General features: G+C 44.6%; 2 protein-coding genes across 5 annotated transcripts in view; both read left to right on the top strand.

Annotated features, from left to right (window-relative positions):
- The first annotated feature begins 139 nt into the window (after positions 1-139).
- Positions 140-6,681, top strand: TDP2 (tyrosyl-DNA phosphodiesterase 2). The gene is made up of 7 exons (XM_081919648.1): positions 140-486; positions 583-668; positions 2,858-3,031; positions 3,685-3,776; positions 4,498-4,616; positions 5,365-5,535; positions 6,057-6,681. The coding sequence occupies exons 1-7, from the start codon at positions 280-282 to the stop codon at positions 6,336-6,338; spliced, it is 1,131 nt and encodes a 376-aa protein (XP_081775774.1). The 5' UTR covers positions 140-279; the 3' UTR covers positions 6,339-6,681.
- A 3,412-nt stretch (positions 6,682-10,093) lies between these two features.
- The window catches only part of KIAA0319, a 28,906-nt gene continuing 25,218 nt past the window's right edge, over positions 10,094-13,781 (top strand). For 2 of the 4 annotated variants that reach the window (XM_081919238.1, XM_081919241.1), the window contains exon 1: positions 10,094-10,472. The gene's annotated coding sequence lies outside the window, so the exon portion shown is untranslated. Of the gene's footprint in view, positions 10,473-10,513; positions 10,563-10,915; positions 11,136-13,781 lie in introns of those variants that run through there. The other 2 variants (XM_081919239.1, XM_081919240.1) reach the window with 2 other exon arrangements.

A 13,781-nucleotide genomic window follows, 5' to 3' on the forward strand; every position in this document is an offset into this window, starting at 1 on the left:
AACTTGCTACTCCGCGTTCCATTCGCCGAACGTTCGCCGCCTTCGCCGAATCCCCGCCCACGGCGCCTACCCTTTCACCTTCCAGCAATCGGGTCGGGCTTCTGCTAAGCGGGCGAGCGCAGTAGCTCCAAGCGTCTTGCGCCTGCGCGATATTTGAGCTTCGAGGGGCGTGGATTTCCAGAAGCTGGAAACCGGTGGTGGTCCTGAAAGAAAACAGGGAGCGCGAGCTTTGAAAAAAAAAACCCAAACACCCAACAACAAGAACTCACAAACAGGCAGATGGATGTGGGCAGCGTTGCTCAGGGGGTGGAGCAGGCGACCCCGGAGGAGAGGACGCCGGAGCAGCAGCTGCAGCCATCCAAGGAGGAGGAAGAGAAGGAAGAAGAGAAGCGCAGGAAGCTCCTATGTTTGGAATTTGCCTCCATCAGCGGCAGCGATCTAGCCGTTGCTCAGTGCTACCTGGCAGAGAATGACTGGGATATGCAGGTATGCCCTCGCTTCCCGTTTTAAGCACGTGCTTTATAGATCCCGGCGCATGGTCCTAGCACACACTCACACTCGGCCTTTTGTCTGTTTTTGCAGAGAGCGCTGAATTCTTATTTTGAGCCGCCTCTTGAGGAGCAACCTATGGACGCGATGCCAGAGCCTCTCCCGGTGGAGGGGACCCTGTAAGTCTCCTGCGCCTGTAACTCATCCCTCTCAAGAAGACCTCGGGGTTAAAAAAAATCTATTCCCGCTTGTGTACAGATGCATGGGGGCCATATTGGTGCAATTGGAGGGTGGTGCTGTCAGGGCAGTTATGTCAGAGGGGTTAAGATCCCCTCCCAGCCACGAGTTCCCCGGGGTGACCATGGGCTAATCCCTATTCTCTTAGCCTAGCCCACCACAATCTCTTTGGAAGAGCATCACCTGCCTGCTGCCTTTACTCTACAATAGTACAGGGTGAGTCCTTTAAAAGAGGCTCAGTGGATACAGAGTACAGTGGTACCTCGGGTTACAGAAGCTTCAGGTTACAGACTCTGCTAACCCAGAAATAGTACCTTGGGTTAAGAACTTTGCTTCAGGATGAGAACAGAAATCATGCAGCGGTGGCGCAGCGGCAGTGGGAGGCCCCATTAGCTAAAGTGGTACCTCAGGTTAAGAACACTTTCAGGTTAAGAATGGACCTCCGAAACAAATTAAGTTCTTAACCTGAGGTACCACTGTACACATGTTCCACCGGGACTCTTAAAAGACTCACCCTGTATATGCCTCTGTAAGACATCCTAGTGGTATAATCATTAATATCTCTTGCACTTGGCTTGCCTGGCCCTGCCCAGGGGAATGGTCGGTAGTGTAGTCAAGTCTCTAAATAAGGGCTGGCTCCAGCAATTCTCTAGTTTTTAAGGCCTCCACAATGCCCATAAAGTAGCATTGTTCCAGGTCATTGTGGAAAACTTACATGTTGGTTCCCACTGAGACCTGCCATTTAAATTCCCTCCCATGCCCCAGAGTTTTGCCATACCAAGGGTGCCGTGGGGCATATTAGTGCTGTGTTTACATGGCTGCTGAGCACTTGGAAAAAATGAAACTGAGTGGGAGAAAGGGGCAGGCTGCAGGAGTGGCCTCTGCTGCTAAGGTCCTAATCCAGATGGCAACAAACCTGTATCTGACCTACCTGGAATCGATTTGTACCTTCATAAACCGGCTCCACTATGTCAAGCTGAAAGTAAAGCCATTTTCACAGCTGGCCAGCATCTCAGAATACCTTTCTTGAAAATATGAACAAGGAAGCAATCCCAAGTATGGGAAGCCAGAGTAATTTACATAATTAAGTGAAGCCAGCGTAGAGTATGCCAGATCCAAAGTCCGCTCAGGACTTTAAGCAAGCCTAAGACTGGCAGAGGGACTCGGGTGGCGCTGTGGGTTAAACCACAGAGCCTAGGACTTGCTGATCAGAACATCGGCGGTTTGAATCCCCGCCACGGGGTGAGCTCCCATTGCTCGGTCCCTGCTCCTGCCAACCTAGCAGTTTGAAAGCATGCCAGTGCAAATAGATAAATAGGTACCGCTCCAGCGGGAAGGTAAATGATGTTTCTGTGCGCTGCTCTGGTTCGCCAGAAGCGGCTTAGTCATGTTGGCCACATGACCCGGAAGCTGTAAACCGGCTCCCTCGGCCAATAAAGTGAGATGAGTGCCGCAACCCCAGAGTTGGCCACGACTGGACCTAATGGTCAGGGGTCCCTTTACCTTTACCTTTAAGATTGGAAGAAGGGAAATAAGTCTTTAATATAAGGTCTGATTTATGCTACTCTGTCATTCCTTTGGGTTGCCAAGTTGCTTGACTGAGCTGAACCAATTTAGGATCCAGCATATGTGCCCCCTGCCAGGTCCTGCCCCCACCCCACCCCAGAACGCCTATTTTGCAGGGCTGCTGATTTTGTCGTCAGCTGAGCTGGGATGAGACAGTTACACCAGCATATCTCTGACTGAGCTGGGGTTGGTGACATGCCAGTTTAGCCCAGCTGAGCTGGGAATCTACTGGCTGAACTGGGGACCTGCCACATCCTAACTCTCTCATTCTGGTGGATCTAGGGTTAGGATTACACCCTTGCCATTCTTCACCTTTGGTCCAATAACTCATAGCTGTTATTTCTATTGCATGCATTCTCTTGCTGCTGTGCAGTGGTTAAGAGTTATGCATGATATCTTAGTTTTGAGCTGGGTGTTCGTTTTATTATTACTGGTTTCATTAGTGCTTGGATAACACAGTTGTATTATACAGTGTTTATTATTTTATGATGGAAGCCAGCTTCAGAGTTTTATTTTTAAAGGTGGCTTATCAATATAATAAGTCACTTGTGTCTGTGTTTTCTAGCATTGACCTAACAGATGATTCGACTGCTGGTAAAGTTTCTGCTGCTGTTAAAGAGGCGGGTCTTAGCCCCAAAGAGGATGACAGCACATTTTCTTTAATTACCTGGAATATAGATGGCCTGGATTTAAAAAACCTGCAAGATAGGGCACGAGGAGTTTGCTCCTATCTTGCTTTGTAAGTATCTATCACAGTGGTCCTATGGTACCTTATTAGAGTGTCAGCCTAATTAAAATCATTGGGATTTATTTCAAAGTAAGCAAGATTGGGATGTACTTTTTAAAAAATCAGAATATTTCTACTATGCCATTTTTCCCCTTTTACACTTATCTGAATTGTAGAGCTGCCAAGAATATGTAACCCAGCCTTGCCCAGTCTTGTGCCTCTAGATTTTTTGGACTACATATCCCATTGGATGCAGCCAGCATGGTGGGATATGTAGGCCAAAGCATCTAGGAGCACCAGGTTGGAGGAGGCTGATTTAAACACACCAGCCTAGAAATACATAATTGATTTTAACCCCAGTAGGATCTGAATCTTCACGGCTACTCCTTTTGCATACAAACAGTTAAATCTCAAGAGACAAATCTCAGGTTCGTTACACTTCCTTGTGTTGCTTGTGCATTTGATTCCATAACTATATTTTTGCACAACCCTATGTATGTTTGCATTGCATTGCAGCCATAATGTTATGAAGCAAGGCCAGTTGTTGCTTTTTACAGTAATTCAATAAGTTAAGAAGACCACTGTAGGATCATTGTATACGAAACAGCTTATCTCTTGCAGTATGTTGCTTTATGTTCCATTACACATTCCGCTTTCTCATTTAGGTACAGTCCAGATGTGGTATTTCTACAGGAGGTTATTCCTCCAGTTTTATCCTATCTACAGAAGAGAGCTGTCAGTTATACAATTATTCCAGGTAAAATGAAGTTACAGTAACTGCTATACATTTTTAGTGGGATAGCTGTGTTAGTCTGCTGTAGCAAGAACAATCAGGAGTCTTGTGGAACCTTAAACATCTATTTATTATGGTATAAGCCTTCATGCACCACTTGATTGCAAAAACAGTAAAAACCTCGGTGGTTTATTGCCGTACTTCAAACAGTGAAAATCCGGACAGCTTTTTTGAGTTTTGCCCAAAGATGTTGAGCTTTTTTGGCAAATTTGCAAAGAAAAAAAAAAGTAGTTTTTGAGCTATTTTTAAGGAAAATCACCTAAACAACACTGCTGAATCCAGAATATCCCAGACATTTTCCACGATTTCCCCCTGGACACTGCTTCTGACTGCACTATTCTGGATATGTCCTGGAAATTCCAGACAGATGGCAACCTTAGATTTACATAACATAAACATAACATCAACCACGGAGTTGTATTCCTGAAAGTTGTCCCAGGATTTCCTCCCCCCCCCCATGCCCCATCAAATCTGCTCTGAAGGGTTGGGGGAACCCTGAGAATAGATAAGGTGGGCAGGGAGAGGGTGTCCATTTGCACAGGAGATGATCCATGCACTAAGGATGACTTTGATGGATACAACCCATACTTTAGTAGTCTAAGCAAGGCCACTGTCTTTTATTATATGGAATTTCTGAAGGAGACATCATTGTTGACCTTTCCTTTTTCTGTGTTTCTCTCTTCAGGTAATACTGATGGTTATTTTACAGCCATAATGTTAAAAAAATCAAGAGTCAGAGTTTTAAAAGAAGAAATAACACCTTTCCCTACCACCTCCATGATGAGAAATTTATTGGCAGTACATGTAAGTGAGTTCTTGCATTTAATTATTTATTGTTCTAAAGGACCTCCATACATACTGCCCAGGCTTGTGCCCAGGAGAGGTCACTTTGGTGCTGCTAATGCAGCAAAAACAACATGGGAAGCAGCAGTTACGAGTTACCGTTCTCTGCAGGCACAGCAGGTACTGTGATTCTCCAGTGGTTTGACTTCACTCCTGGAAGTGCAGTCCATTGTCTCTTGAGACAGACGGATGCCAACAACTGCATAAATGCACCAGAAGCAAAGTAGCCTCAAGTCAGTAAAGAAGTGCACTCTTCCCTCAGCCCATCATCTTAAAATGTCTCTATTGTGGATTAAAATTTGGCCCTGACAAAGCTATTAGCTAAAAGGTTAGTTGATTAAGTTTTTGTTGATTAAAGCAGTTATAGCCGCAGCCCTACCTGTTTGTCATCATGTTAGTCACAACAGTGACCCAGGCTAGGCACTGTACAGAAGAAAGCAGAATTGGCAAGATCTATACAAGGGTCCTTGTCATCTAGGAAAAGTTCCACCTTTATGTTGTCCAAATATGGAGGACAACATACGGGAGAATTAACTGTTATTGTAAAGAAAGGTCTAGATGCACTTAGCCCCGTGCAGAAAATGTAGTTTTATGCATCTTGTTCTTTCACGAGAAATTGCTGTAAAGAGTGGTGAAATCCTACTGCTGTAGCAGACTGTCGCATGCAGAAAATGTCGCTTTATGCTTTGTCTCTCGCTCTTCTTCATAGGCAACCATATCTGGCAATGACCTCTGCTTTATGACTTCGCATCTGGAGAGCACTAAGGGGCATAGCGAAGAACGCTTGAATCAGTTGAAAAGGGTGCTTGCCAAAATGACGGAGGCCCCAGAGTCCACTACTGTGATTTTTGGAGGAGATACAAATCTCAGAGACAAAGAGGTGAACTCGAGCAAAACTCCTTAGTTGTGTTGTGTTTATTTGTAACTCCTATCACTTACATGGGCTTTCCCCACCACTGGTGACACAATTCCCCTTTGCCTATATATATATTTAAATACAGGTTTTATTAAGGATTTTCAAGAACATGCATACAGAAAAGAAGAAAACAAATCATTCAGCAATAATCAGCAGTTGTCTTGCAAAATATTGACAACAAAGTAGACCCGACTAGCAGTAAAGAGCAATGAATTAACACAGCATAAAACTACACAAGATATCGCAGTTCCCTTGTACCAAGTGATTAAACAAAGCCAGGGTAGCTATTTATTTCAGATAACATGTTTCTGAATTAGAACAATGTTGCTAAGGAGCAGTGATGGTGCTTCACAACAAAATTGGTGGCTCTCCCAACAAACCATATAAGAAGCGACAAAATCAATCCATGGCTCATTTTTGAAAGCTGATTATTGGTAGTATATTTATAGTACACTATTAACGCTTTCTACTCTTCTCCCCATCAGGTTGCTAAGCTTGGTGGTTTGCCTGACAACATTCTGGATGTTTGGGAATTCTTGGGCAAGCCAGAACATTGCCGCTACACGTGGGATACAAGCCAAAACACTAACTTGGATGCACGTTACAAGTGCAGATTGCGGTTTGATCGCCTCTTCCTCCGAGCTGCTTCTGCTGGCGGACAAATTGTTCCTAAGAGTTTGGATTTAATTGGGCTGGAAAAACTGGACTGCGGCAGATTTCCTAGCGATCACTGGGGTCTGCTTTGCAATTTTGATGTGGTACTATAAGGGGGGGGGAAATGACTTCCACGCTGTGTATGAAAGACACTCTTATAACCTTTCCTGTCCCGTCCCCCCCACATCCTGCTGTATTTTAAACCAATTCTGGGATTGGTTCAAATTTATACCCTCCAGTGGTAATACACTAATCCATGCGTTACTGGAATCCTTGCCCAGTGAAAGGGCGGGGAGAAGACTTTTAAATGTATACTCTTAAATTCATTCCAGTTTACAGGTACTCCAGGATATATTTCCCTTCCAAGTTTCAATTCCTGTGCAAAATAGATAAATGAAAATGCTAGCCATATAATACTATTTCAGTCTTAAGTTGAATAAAGAATAATTCAACACACCTTTCTATAATCTTATATTGAACTCAATAAAGGATTGAAGGATTTTTTTATTTAAACCACTTTTTTCAGGTAGCCAAGTTGGAAAAATAGCCAATTGTTTTAAGTGGGTGGGGGGGGGGGAGCGGAGAGCAACCAACTTTATCTATGGGCTGGTAATTCTAGGACAATTGTTACATTGCTGAAGTGTCATATCATTTCCTGTCTGTGAAGAAGGGAGGTGTTTTTCAGGATGTGCAAGGCTTGAGTTAGAGATCGGCATTATGGGTACTCGACGATTCCCATGCACCAGCTAGGGTGCCCAAACCTTGGAGCCTTCTGATGCTGATTCCTGTCAACCTTTCCAAATTAGCAGGCAATGAGAGGAGGTATCTCCCCTACATATCTCATCCTCTCCCTTTGGGAGGCAGTATGGCTTAGGCCCAAAGAGAGAGACCACTGAATCAGCAGTGGTGAAGAGGACAAGGTGGAATCCAATAGAAACATACTGTACTGGCAAAAAGGCTAGGACTGGCACTGATGGTAATGACTCTTAAAAGTCAGCAATCCTAAAATAGATCCGATCATGTAATCAAACCAGGTAACAAAGGAATTGCCTCCTTACCAACATATTTTCTCCTGGAGCCCACAAAACACAAGGTAGTGATCATCAGTTGTTTTGAAGCCCCAACGGCATGGTATGATTGCCCATGGGAAGGTAATTTGCAGTATTCCCTCTACGCACTTGCAGTTTCCCTAAGTCACTGTGTGCTTGCAGGGAATTCTGAATTCCTCCCACTTCTGCATGTCGAAAATAGTCCTGTTACTGGATCTGTAGGCAGGATGTGATGTCTGCAGAGTTGCTTATCTCAGCATGAGAGAGAGATGAGTCCGCAGGGCTGTTATGCAGAAGACTGTTGTGTGTTTGTCCAGGAGGCAGAAGCAGGACCTGGTAAGGAAGCAGATTTCATAGAAACATCGGAAGCTACCTTATACTAAATCAGACCATTGTTCAGTCTAGCTCGATATTATCTACACCAAAACCTTTGGGCCTTTGGATATTGCTGAACTACAACTCCCATAATTCCTGGCCATTAGCCTTGCTTGTTGGAGCTGATGGGAGCTGTAAGTTCCAACTGGCAGTGTTTCTCTAAGGTGTTTAGGATTTGCATGCAAAGCAGATGCTCTGCTACTGAGCTAGGAGAAACTTCCTAATTATGAGAGCTGTTTGATAGTGGAGCTGGCCATCTCAGGAGGTTGTGGTGGAGCCTCCTTTGATGGGTGTATTTAAACAGAGGTTGGCCAGTCCTCCATTGAGGATGATGTAGTTGCAGATTCCTGCATTGAGCAAAGCACTGAACCTCCAATGTTCCAACACACCATTCTAGGATTCTATTTATCTGACAGCTAAGCCAATGGTGTGAACTGCCCAGAGGACTTTGGGCATCAACTAATGTTCTAAATAACTAAAGTATTTATTTTTACTTTTAGCTGTGAGTTCACTGCAGCCAAGGTTGCTTCCACAATATCTCTGTTCTTTACAGATAGCATAATTCAGGCATAGGCAAACTCGGCCCTCCAGATGTTCTGGAACTACAACTCCCATCATCCCTAGCTAACAGGACCAGTGGTCAGGGATGATGGGAACTGTAGTCCCAAAACATCTGGAGGCCCGAGTTTGCCTATGACTGACATAATTCATTCATTTGGTTATTACATTCAGGTAGTGTCGCTGCCAAGATGTTGCATTTCATGTACACATTTGCAGCTTAAAACGCAGGGAGGCTGTTCCCACTCTCCACTGTGCTTCGTGGCATTTGAGCACTGATGTACCTGCCAGGGATGTGCGCTACCTGTTTGGTTTCCCCATGCCTGCAGTCCTTCCCAAACTATTCCTGAAGCTGTCATCTGTGGAAGCGTGGAGGCTGTCTCAAATGATAACGGTAATAGTAATAATAATAATAATAGCCGGCAGGATCAGGCCAATGGCCCATCTAGTCAAGCATCCTGTTCTCACAGTGGCCACCCTGTGGATTGTGTGAAACCAATAGGCAGGACCCAAGCACATGAGCACTCTCTCCTTTAGTATTTAGTATTTAGAGTGTCAACACAAGGGGGCTTGTGAAAAAGGTGCAGCAGAGACTGTACTTTTTGAGAATTCTAAGGAAAAACCATCTTCCGCAGAAACTGCTGCTTGCCTTCTATCACTGTGCCATTGAGAGTGTGCTCACTTATGGCTTATGTGTGTGGTACGGAAGCTGTACTACCCAGGACAGGATGGGGTTGTGCAGAGTTGTTAAGGCAGCAGAGAGCATTGTTGGCTGCCCACTCTCCACCCTAGAGCAGATTTATGCCACAAGGTGCCATAGGAAGGCACTGGACATAGTAAAAGATCCATTGCATCCTGGTCACTGTCTCTTTGAGCTCCTGCCGTCGGGACGGAGATACAGGACAATGAAGACAAGAACGAGCCGTCTTAAGAACAGCTTCTTCTCCAGAGCGATCTCGGCCCTGAATGGGAAGCCTGGACTTTGAAAGTCATCTAATCTTCCTTGCTGTATTATACTGTATTGTTTTAATTAGTGTTTCTATAGTTGTTTTGATTTTGTGTGGAGTGCCCTACCTGGGTGGATGGAGCAGCCAAGTAATTTCGTGGTCCCCGAGAGGGGGCAATGACAATAAAGATATTATTATTATTCAGAGAATTACTGCCTCCGACCATGAAGGCAGAGCACAGCCATGGTGGCAAGTAGTCATTGAATTTGCTCCATGAATTTCTTCAATCCTCTTTCAAAGCCACCCAAGATGGTAGCCATTGCTCCCCACCCCCATGGGAGTGACTTCCATAGTTCAGGCGCTGTCTAACACACTTCAGCTTAATCACTGCTTATATCAAATTGCTTGAGGGAAAATGCACAAAACAGGAACATTTCTCAATAAACTACAGGATAGATAGGACTTGTGGCTAACATCAAACACCAGCAGTAGGAGTGCTTTGCTCCAGCGCTTCATGCTTGACCTTGCGTGGTTTGTGGTGATTTTCCTGACGAAATTTCAAAGTTGTGTCAGACTTTTCAGTCTTTTCTCTAAAGTATGTTTTTTTAAAAAAACACACCACCACCTTGCTCTTCTGCAACTGGCCCGATGTCAAGGAATTAAACAACTACATGACTTTTAGAAAACTTCTGAAGGCAGCAGCAGCCTTGTTTAGGGAAGTTTTTAGTGTTTGATGTTTTATCGTGTTTTTAATATTCTATGGGGAGCCGCCCAGAGTGACTGGGGAAACCCACCCAAATGAGCGGGGTATAAATAATAAATTATTATTATTATTATTTTAGCCTCTTCTAAGGATGCATGAGGCGAGTTGGGTGGAGCTCAAGCATCGCCCCCTGGTGGCCGGGTTGCGATCCAGCTCCAGACCATGGATGGCGGATGCGCTTTAGTGGCTGTGAAGGAGGAAGGGAGACCGAGCGTTCGCTGTGCCTGTTTTCTTTTGTTTTGCTTTGGACAAGAGCATGAAAAAGACTTGCAGACATCGATCGCCTAGGCTTTGCTAGCTTGGCCTAATAGTACGCACACCCACTTCCAATTTTTATTGCCCTTGGTTACAAAATAGTAATAATAAGAATTAATAAATCCTGCAACAGCTCCTGCTCCGTCCTGTAAATCTTCGGGAAGACAACGAGGAGGGGCAAATGGGGCACTGAAGGTTGCAGCCGTACCCTGCCGAAGCATCAGCTGCTGTCCCTGGCGCCGCCCGATCTCTCTCTCTTTCCTAGCCCCACCCCCTCCTCGCTTCGTCTCTAACCGCCAGGTAAGAAAATCTGAGCTCCCCGCCCGCTTCCATCGTAGGTCGGTGCTGGCGACTTTGTGTCGAAGCCCTCGCGAGCCGTTTCTGCTTTCAGTAAGTGGGGTGTGGTGGAAAAGGGGTGCGGGGTTGGTCCAGCAATCGCTGGAAGATGCCTTTGCTTCGATTTCTCGATTTTGCTCTGGCCCTGGGTTTTTGTCTTGCACACAGCCAGCCTCTGCTCCCAGCAAGGTGAGATCCCCGTAAGGATTTTGCAAAGGGGAAAGTCAAATATGTTTCATCTCTCTCTCTTTCCTCCCCCCCTCCCCCGCTTTCCCCGGCTGCAACAAAAACAAAAAACCGTGGTGATCTGCAGGGGAAATGCATTTCTTCCTTTGAGTGCCTAGCAAATTTGCAAAGAGGCTTTCTCTGCAGCTTCCTCGCCGTGACAGAGCGCTTGTGCATCCGTCACTGGGAAAAACCCCCTGAAGGTAGATATTGTCTGCCTTTTGCATTCATCTTGCAAAAAGGAGTCAGGTGCATGTCTGCCGGGCTATGTTTTCACATCGCTGTGTGTGGGAACCTCTCCCCCGCCTGCTGCTGAGCAACTAGACGAAGTTGATGGAAAGAGCAGCAATGGCTGGTTGCATCAAGTGATGGGGGACATCTCATAAAAATATCTTCTGCAAGGTATAAAAGTGGCTTCTATAAAACAATCACTTGCATGTTCCAAGTTACTTACAACCTTTTGGCTAAGAGAAACCAGAGGCAAATGATTTTTGTTTGCTTGTATGGGATGTACTCATCCAATTTTGCACCAGATAAGACAAATGCTTCAAAATGTTTGTGAGAAGCACAGATCAGGGCAGTAAGAATTCAGTACCCATTTAAAGATGAAACGGAATAGGATTGGGAGACAAATATAGCGAAACATAATGTGCATGTTTACTTGGGACAGCTGCATGCGCCGGTGACACTTAATGGACTGCTAGGACTACATGGTTCCCACAAGCAATACTTAAATTTTTTATTTTGTTTTGTATTGCTCATGTTTGAAATTGGAATGGCAAAAATAGATGCGCCTGGTGAAAATGTGTTTTCAATTTAAAATGGATCTTTTCCGGTGTCCATAACACACCCAACGGCTCTTGCAAGTGTTGCCCCCCAGAGACTACAAAGCACTGTTTTGCCTGAAGCAGGAGTTCCTATCCCTGCCATCTGTACATATAGGTGGCCATGTTTATAAAGCAGGGAACATCTTTCTGTTAGCCTCCCAACGCCCCCTAAGCACCGGCAGGAACCATGGAACGCCTTGCAGTTCCTTCTTCACTTAAAAATTAAGAAGGTAATAACATCTGGTAGCAGATGTCCTTCCAATATCACTAGGTCCATCTAGGCCCAATAGCCAGCCTACAAATTTGGCAGGAGCATACCATAAAAGTAGGGCGGCATTTTATTCTTATGTACACATTAATGTTTTACTTGTATTAATGAAGGCTATATTAATAATGATAATGATCATAATTGCTGGTACCTGCACAGGCCCTGCAGCAGTGTCAGGCCAGGCTGGAGGTGAACTATTTCTAGGTGTGCCAGAACGCAAAAGGAAGATGTCCTGCTGACCTGACCTTCATTCTTCACCTCATTGTTCTTCACTGCCTTCCTTGGCAGTCTGTTTCACTGTTGAACAGCAAATGTTCTTCCTGACGTGGTTTCCAGGCTCCTTCTCATCCAGGCAGTGACTAGGCCCAAACCTGCTTAGCTTCAGCAAAGATTGTTGCATCAATGTGTCTTCAAACCACACCCTTGGTCTAGATTTTGTTGTGGTCCAGCATTGCTTAGGGTGAAATAAGCATAAATCTCCTTTAGATCAATGGAATTAAGGGGTAATTAAGCTTTCCCTGAATACAGAGATCTTTAAACCCCAGGAGTAGCTTTATAAGCTCTGGCTATTTTATATCGACAACTGTTAAGTGCTTTTCTCAAGAAGAGACATGTGTAGTGCGGTCATTAAGAGAGAATTATCTTCGTGGCTTGGCAATTTCAAGTTGCTTTCACACACACCCCCTAAGAAAAATACATGGACTTTTATCAGGAAATAAGCAACCAGTGTAGGTTTTCACTGTAATGTAGCTTTTGTAAATATGGAAAAGACTGGTTCCTGTTGTCCTCAGAAATAATGAGTTAAGATGGGATTTTACTATTTCTCCACACTTGGAACTTCTTGCTAAGTGTGTATCAGATTTGGAGTCAACTCCTCCGAAATGGGGCATAACATAAAAATTCAAATAAATAAAAGTGCTACCAATGGATTTTGGCAATTTTTGTGTCTTGGGGCTCCTATTAATGGTGTCTGACCTTTGATCAGCTGTTTGTTACTATACAGATTAAGATACCCTTGGAAAGGCATTTAAAACTGGATGGCTTCAGAAGTGTAGGTTATTTCAAACCAGGTCTATTCCTACTGGCTTTGTGTGTCACAATATAGCATAAATTTCCTTTTAATAATGGCATTTTAATATCTTGCCGGAGCAATTACACTGCTCATTGGCTCCTAGCATGATTGGTTCTTGAAACTGTATAACCTTTCAAAACCTCTCGTCTTTAGAGCTCCCTCGCTATTTAAGGCGACTTCAGCAATTGTTAACGCAGGCATTTGACTAGGCAGCTGTCATATCTGCTTAATTATTCAGTCTCAAAATGACCTTTTAAATGAAGCATCTCCCCACCCCCAGTTATTTAGCAACTGAGAATTTGGTGCATATCTTATCAGCATTTAGCTGAGTGGCTTGATGGCTGTTATTACCCCCTCCCCAAAATAAAAGCTATCAGGATTATTTGCTAGCTGTGCTTTCCGTCGTCATGCTTGCACATCACGATAAGCCAGAGTTGCTGGCTTTATCATGATTTATTCTGAAAGAGCAGCAAGCTTCTTCAAAAGAAACAAACCAAGTTGGCTTCCCATGGTTCTGAACCTGAAATCATGGGGTTTCTCTTTAACCAACCAGCATTGTCAGCCAGCCTAAATCATGGTAGGGAGATGTTGTTGTTGCTGTTGTTGCTGTTAGTCTTACAAATCTTGGCTTGATTGGAACAGTGGTGGCTGGTAGGACGGAAGGAAGGGAGCCCAGCAGTAGGTGGCGCCAGAGCAAATGACAGTTGCAGCCAGCTAATATTCAGCTTCTACACAACCTCCTCCCTGCTGCGTTCTGCAAGGGCAATGGTGTCACTAAGGAGGAGGAGGAAGATGGCAGACAGTTCTACTCCTGAACTAATATAAAGAAACTAGGGAAGTGGGGTGTGTGTGGTATGTTTGGCTCAGAACAGAATGAAGTT

Source organism: Podarcis melisellensis, assembly GCF_964234715.1.
Source record: "Podarcis melisellensis genome assembly, chromosome: 7".
Lineage (NCBI taxonomy): Eukaryota > Metazoa > Chordata > Lepidosauria > Squamata > Lacertidae > Podarcis > Podarcis melisellensis.

Bases quoted from the DNA above. Each gene is read 5' to 3' on its own strand.
- TDP2 (XM_081919648.1), top strand. From the start codon at position 280: ATGGATGTGGGCAGCGTTGCTCAGGGGGTGGAGCAGGCGACCCCGGAG. The intron at 3,032-3,684 runs GTAAGTATCTAT...TTTCTCATTTAG, and splicing joins GTTTGCTCCTATCTTGCTTT to GTACAGTCCAGATGTGGTAT. The intron at 4,617-5,364 runs GTAAGTGAGTTC...TCTTCTTCATAG, and splicing joins GAAATTTATTGGCAGTACAT to GCAACCATATCTGGCAATGA.